Source organism: Sorex araneus, chromosome 2 (assembly GCF_027595985.1).
Source record: "Sorex araneus isolate mSorAra2 chromosome 2, mSorAra2.pri, whole genome shotgun sequence".
In the NCBI taxonomy this organism is placed as follows: Eukaryota; Metazoa; Chordata; class Mammalia; order Eulipotyphla; family Soricidae; genus Sorex; species Sorex araneus.
The window spans coordinates 107,360,622-107,368,006 of NC_073303.1; the positions used below are offsets into that span (position 1 = coordinate 107,360,622).

The 7,385-nt window shown below is 39.8% G+C and overlaps 1 protein-coding gene across 2 annotated transcripts in view; it reads left to right on the forward strand.

Annotated features, from left to right (window-relative positions):
- SNTB1 (syntrophin beta 1) overlaps positions 1–6,802 on the forward strand; it is a 279,451-nt gene extending 272,649 nt beyond the window's left edge. For both annotated transcript variants that reach the window (XM_055128958.1, XM_055128959.1), the window contains exons 7-8: positions 1,799–1,989; positions 3,745–6,802. In XM_055128958.1, the coding sequence (XP_054984933.1) occupies positions 1,799–1,989; positions 3,745–3,837 (284 nt within the window). In that variant the 3' untranslated portion in view covers positions 3,838–6,802. The remainder of the gene's footprint in view (positions 1–1,798; positions 1,990–3,744) is intronic.
- The last annotated feature ends 583 nt before the right edge of the window (positions 6,803–7,385 follow it).

Genomic DNA, 7,385 nt, shown 5'->3' on the forward strand with positions numbered 1-7,385 from the left:
AGTCTGGTCATTTGCTGTACACCTGGCCAACCTACCTGGGGTCCAGCCTGGTCTACCATATGGTCCTCCAAATACCGCAGAAGTGATTCCTGGGTACAGAGGCAGGAGTAACGCCTGAGCACCACCAGTTGTGGCCCCCAAATAAAACAATTAATAAAAAAATAATAATAATAAGGCATTTTGAAGTGGGTAAACAAAGTCAGAGGAACTGCCTTGGGAAATCATCAGTGACCTGTGCCCCCAGGCTGACTGGAGAGATGGAAAACAGACACCGCCAGTCATAAGTATGATCATGAGCCACCTTCATGTGGAACTCTAAGATTAGCCAAGGAAGTGGCAGAAATGGGCTCTGTGCAGACAAGGAGGAATATCTTTCAAGAATGTCTCAGAACGTTTTTTGTATTGCAAGAAACAAAGTTCATTTTATACCTGAGACCAGTGTTTTTAAAACAAATTTAATGAACTAGAAACAGCAGGGTACCTTTTGTGGTTTGGTGTTGTAGGACTTTTGGTTTGTGGCTGCTTGTGTGTGTGTGTGTGTGTGTGTGTATGTGTGTGTGTGTGTGTGTCCTCGATTCCATTCATTGCCTCATCTCAGAGAACCCTCACAATTCCCTTACCAACTTTATTTTACAGACTAGGAAGCAAATTTTGCCAAGGGTTTAGCCACTTGCCCAGAATCATAAGCTAATAAATGACAGAATTATTGCTGCTAATATTAGTGTTATTATGAATAATCATTGTTTTTTAATGATGCCAGGGATCAAACCCAGGTCTCATGCTTACAAGGCATGTGCTTCACTGCTGAAGTACTTCACTACTGAGCCACACCTCTGATGCTTAAACTTTCTTTGTTCTAGGTTATGGTCCTCTCAATTACATTGTGCATTCATCAGGGTATCTACAGAGCCCTGGAATATATCACCATTATGCCAGAGATTTAATAAATACTTTTTCCAGGTTGCTATGATAAATGCTTTTATGTCACTCCCCAAGTTATATAGATACATGATAAATGTAGAGGTAGATATATAGTGGATAATAGATGTGTATAACAAGCCACACCTGGCATTGTTTTGGGCTTCCTTCTGATTCTGCACTCAGGTATTATTCCTGGCAGTGCTTGGGGGACCGTATGGGGTGCTGGGAACAAACCCAGTTTGGCTGCATGTAAGGCGAGCACCCTACCTGCTGTACTAGCACTCCAACTTCTCATTTACTTTTTCTTAACAGTAGCACTGTAGCACTGTTGTTCATCAATTTGCTCACAGTAATATCTTCATTGTGAGACTTGTTACTGTTTTTGACATATCGAATACGCCACGGGGAGCTTGCCAGGCTCTGCCGTGTGGGCGGGATACTCTCGGTAGCTTGCTGGGCTCTCTGAGAAGGATGGAGGAATCGAACCCGGGTCGGCCGCATGCAAGGCAAACGCCCTACTTGCTGTGCTATTGCTCCAGTCCTTTTCTTAACTGGCCAAAGCAATATAAATCTACGGAGATGTAATAAACAAAGAATTATTTTTCTTAAACTTTAAGTCCTTTTATTTTTGCTAAAGTTGGCCAGTTAAATGACAGAATTTTTTTTTTCATATAGACATGATGTTTTTTATGTTGCAGAAATTGTAGGAATCTGTGCATAGTCCCTGGGACTGAGGAGACTGTGCTTAGGGAAGTGTACTGACTTTTTCATCATTCATCTCTCTCTCTCTCTCTCTCTCTCTCTCTCTCTCTCTCTCTCTCTCTCTCTCTCTCTCTCTCTCTCTCTGTCTTCCCCCCACTCCTGCACCACCTCCCAGCTTGCACCTACAAGAACCAGGAGTGCCGTCTGACCATCCATTATGACAATGGCTTTTCTATCACCACTGAGCCGCAGGAGGGGGCCTTACCCAAGACCATCCTTCAGTCTCCTTATGAAAAGCTGAAAATGTCATCCGATGATGGGATCCGAATGCTGTATTTAGATTTCGGAGGCAAAGATGGAGAGATTGTAAGTGCACTTCTCTGAGCGCGCTGAGCAATGATTTCCTTCATGTCTCACACAAGTAATGACTGGCCAACGTTACCTGGTACATATTCGACATGTGAACTACCAACAGAATCTGCTGTTTATAGCTTATTTGATCCCAAAAAAGTGAACAGATTAGCTGGTTATTTATTTCAAAGCTCTTTTCTTCTATCTCATTTTCTATAGAATACTACCTAGGTATTTGAAGCAGAGGAAAGAATCTGGCTGGAGAGAGAGCACCAGACTGAGTGTATGTGGGAGTTCTGGGTTTGACCCCTGACCCCACACAGTACCTGTGCACCACCAGGAGTAATTCCTGAGCACAGAGCTGGGAGTAGCCCATAAGCACCATCAGGTGTGTCTTAGGGACCAACAAAAGGAAATAATCCTTTCCAAAGTCATCATTAAATTCCCATCAGATAAGGTCTGACCAGCTTCAACAATGTCTCATTCAAACGCTGAAGTCTGGAGCTTCTAGCCTACCATCAGCATTGTTCTCAGTGCAGAGATACAAGACCGAAGGTCCACAGCCCTGGCCATCCATCGGGGTGGTCTTTGCAGAACAGAGAGGATATGAAAGCCATAGGAGGACATGGACATGTAGCAGCAGGAAAGAGAACATGATTTTCTCTACCTGAAAAGGCAGAGCGTGATGGGTGCATGCATGAAAAGTATGATTGACAGTATTGGACACCAAGTAGCTCAATAAAAATGGTTTAAAAAATAAATGTTAGGGCTGGAGCGATAGTACAGCAGTCAGGGCACTTGCTTTGCACATGGCCATCCCAAGTTCAATTTCTGATATCCCATATGGTCCCCAGGTATTGCCAGGTGCAATTTCTGAGTGCGGAGCCAGGCGTAAGCCCTGAGCATCACTGAGTGTGGCCTCAAAACCAAAACAAACAGAAAGTTAGACCAGAAGCTGTTCTCCAAATTTAGATCAGCTCTCATCCTTTACTGCAGGGGCACTCCAGAGAAGAAATTAGGCTCTGCTGGGTCTGGTCGCTGCAACTTTGAGATTAAAGACCTCATGGACTGAGAGATAGTGCAGGTGCGAACATATCTTGCACACAGCAGATTCTGGTTTAATCCCTGGCACCACATATGGTCCCAGAGCCAAGTCTGGAATGTTCCCTAGGCGTAGAGCCAAGAGTAAGCCTGCGTGCTACTGGTGTGCAGACCCCTCCAACCCAGCTCGTCACCTAAGAAGGAAGGAAAAGAGGGGGAAGAGGACCCAGCTCTTAGCAGAATGGCTCCCTGTATTTGGGATTCAAGGAATTTTCATTACCATTCGAACTATATCTACCCCATAAGATAGGGAGGACCAAGAAAGTTTTCAAGTTATTTGTCCAAGATATTATATATTAAATTGTTAGAAACCAGAACCCAACCCTAAATCTTCAGATGTGAAAGTTAATAGTGTATCTAGTCCAACATAAATAATATTACCATAGTGATACCAAAAATAAATGCTTTTAGACAGTCAAGAAAAGCAACATCAATATTTATGCTACTGGTTCATATAAATTTCACAGGATCTAAAAGGAGATGAGGTATAAGGAATAAGTCTAAGGTCATTTTTTATTGGAGGGGCAGAAAACATGGATTTAAAACATAGTTGCTTCGGTTATCATTCAAAATCAGGAAGTACAGAAATGCATTTGGTGTGGTGATCATAATTCTGTATCAAGCTTGTATTACACAAATCTCTCATGCTTTATTCTCTTTCAATTTTAGCAACTGGACCTTCATTCCTGCCCCAAGCCAATTGTTTTCATCATTCATTCCTTCCTGTCGGCTAAGATTACAAGACTGGGCTTGGTGGCCTGAACGAGGGGCGACTCTGCTTTGAGACCAGGAGGTTTGCAAAACGACCCAAGGGGACCATCGGGCATCACTGGCAGCGAGCAGGGCCCCAGACCTGGCCCGCCACTGTCAGCTCCAGATGCTAAGTCCTCTGCAACTGTCCAGACTCCTCCGTCAGTTTCACCAACTCCAAAGGGGTGCCCTAAGAAAGTGCTACAAGGACTATCAGAAGAAAATTCTTTTTAGAAAGCGTAAAGAGGTGAAGCCAATTGGAAATACACAGCATAGCTTTTTTAAGTAACGACAATCAAGGACTCGAGCTTTAGAACAGCATGTGCAAATCTTAATCTGTTTCTAAGCAACTGGTGCGCCCAGGTAAGCAAGGGCTGAATAGACGAGAAATGGACATTTTCACTTCTCCCAGAGCACCCAGTGTGAGCTCTCACTGTATTGTGATTTATTTCCTACTTGTGATTGAGTGTTTCTTTCTTTTTTTTTACTGGCAAGGAAAGAAAAATACTTCATTATGGAAACCTTCCTTATACTTAAGTATGAAGCAGCTGTAACTTTTGTTCTTAATGGATTATCTTCCATCGATGTCGGATGGTTCTGAAATGTCCCCATTAGCATGTGCCGAGTAGGAATTGAATAAAGCGAAAGCTATTGACTCTGGGCTGTAACTTGGTAGAATCTGAGCCAAAGACTGCTTATATTGCAAGCTTTGCTGGACAGTGGTATGTGTGAAATATAATTAATTCCAGACCAGGCACACCCCGATGTCTGCTGTTCTAGAGCCATGATTTAGAACCTTATATGGAAGGCAAATGATATTTTTTTAAGTTTATATATATCTGCATATATATATATAAACAAGGCACATGGGGTTAACTATCCCCTTTTTGTGGTTGTCAGTGGAATTATGGAGCAATGTATTGGCCCTTGTTTCTGCCTGTGCTTGTATGCATGCATTTTCAAACAAATAATAGAGCAGCCTGATATAATTCAGAAAAATGCTGGGTTTTACATACTCCTAAGTATGGCCCCAGCTTATGATAGAGTCTATTGATAGCATTCACAGGTCTTTCAGAAGTCCAGGGAAATAATATAGCGACCTGATATTTTTTTACAAGAATATTCTCAGACAATATATAGCACATTACTTATTTAAAGCTTTTGCTTACATCTTTTGAAATAAGTCACTTAAAATCCACTTATGAATTAATGTTGAAGTCCTGTCCTAAAACCTTGGAAATCAGCTCTAGCATTTGTGACACTTCTTCCTTTAGTTTACATAGATAAATGCCCTGGGTCAAATGTGTGTGCTTCCTCAGAATCATATTTTAGTAAATTCCTATGCAAAGAGATTTTAACAAGTGAAGCAGTTTTTAAAGGAAAGTGATATTGCTCACTCAGACATCTGTGTTTAAGGAATTGCAAAGTTTTATGTTTTCCCAAAGTATGTATCATAGAATACTAGTTCCCAGGGACATTGATCGAGTGATATTTTGTGGAGGGAGGAAATAAGAAGTTTGGTCATCAGAAATGTTTGTTGGATATTAAATTAACAAAAGTTAAACCAGTTGTCTCAGAGACTTTCATAGATTTGTGATTTTCAAGACTAAACATGCCATTTTTAACACTTAGTCACACAATTACTTTCTTGTGGAACCAGTGTGTTTTAAAAATAAACAAAGAAAAATAAACAAAAAAGCATACTTTAGAAAACGCAACTTTGGAACTTTAAAAATTATTTTAGGTTTTAAAATACTGAAGGGTGAAACCCAAACCTGAATAGTAGGAAAACTTTGGTGTATTTGTAAATTTATGTATTCCTTCATTATATATTTTCAAAATCACTGGAATGTTGTTATCCAAGAGAATCATACTTGTGTATTGTAAATAACATTAAAATGCATATATTAATGCCAGTAGTTTAATTCAACAGTATATAATCTAAGGTGCTCAGTACAAGATGAGTATGAGTTAATTACTCATAATTAAGTTGCAAAGATCCCATTATATATTTATAAGCAAATTAAAATTATCATAATTACAAATATTATTTCTTTCTTCATCACTTCAGTTTTTGAGTGATCAATATCTTTCTGGGCGGGAATCAACATAAACTACATTCTCTGCATTTATAAAAATTAATTTAAATATTTATATTTTAGAGAAAATATATTTGAATAAAATTAATGCATTTTTTGCATTAAAATGCGTTCTTAGAAATATAAAATTTTACTAAGAAAATCGTGTATGCGAATTATTTTTTCCCTGTAACTCAAAATGTGTCACACGAGAGTGGCTATGATGAATCAATTGTGAACATTCATCTTTTTCTTATTCTGAATTCAATGTTCCAGTGACTTTACACTGTAGAATTTAAGTGTGTCCTGTTGTGTGTTACGAATGTGCTGAATGACAAGATCTCATACATCCGAGTCATGACTGGGTACAGTCAATGAATGGGCTTAATGGGCTTAGTCATGTGGCGATATTTGTTCTTGTCAAGTTTGCTCTGTGCTCAATTTGTTTCTTAGTTGAATTGATAGTCTATTAAATTCAATGTTTTTCCCTTTAGGAGGACCGAATGGGAAACGACCCATCTGTTAGTAGGTGTGGTTAAGTAAGCCCTTCGTGTGGTGAAACATTTTCAAACCATCCCATAGGAATTTAAAAATTCAATAGAAATGAATATATATGCATATGTATACACATGCACATATATATGAATATATACATACATATGACCAGCAATTTTCCCCCAAAGTAATGAGTGGCAGCTTCCTCCAACCCCCTCCCCCCCACCCCCACCCCGACTTCTACAATATTTGGTACTCCCTTTTGAGGGCATTGGAATGAACTGGGTGAGAGGATAATTTTTGAATGTGTTTTGAGTTTTTAAAAAATGTGCCTATGTTTATAGCACCATGGATATCATGTAAAATTTATATATGAATTAATAAATATTCACCTCTGACTATGATGGACTGACTTGTGGTGTCCTAGTTGCCACAGAAGTATGGGAGTGTGAAGACACGGCCTGGTGTACTCGTTCCTCAAGATTTCTCTTAAAAGGTGCTACTGAGGGGTTGAAGTGATAGTACAGTGGGTAGGGTGCTTGCCCTGCATGTGGCCGGCCGACATTTGATCCTCTGCATCCCATATGCAGGGGAGTAACCCCTGAGTATCTCCAGATGTGTCCCCCCCAAGAAAAAGGGTGCTAATGGAAATGGGAGATGCCACTACAATATTTTTTGCAAGAACTTTTGTGTCCTTGTATTTGTTTGTATACAGCTCTCAGCACTTGCACTCTAGTATTCAAACCATAATATTCTCTATGAAGGCGTGGTGTGTGTTTAAGCTGCTCATCTAACAGGCTGGGGGTCAGAGTTCTTCCACTATTTAAAAATTTCATGGAAATGAAATTACATTTCAAATTGTAGTGCCTCGGTTATTAAGTGGTGCTCAACATATTATTGCCCAAAAATTATTTATAATTTTAGCAATGCTATATTTGCATATTAAGAGTATCTGATTTGCTAGTAATACAGAAGGCAACATAGTAT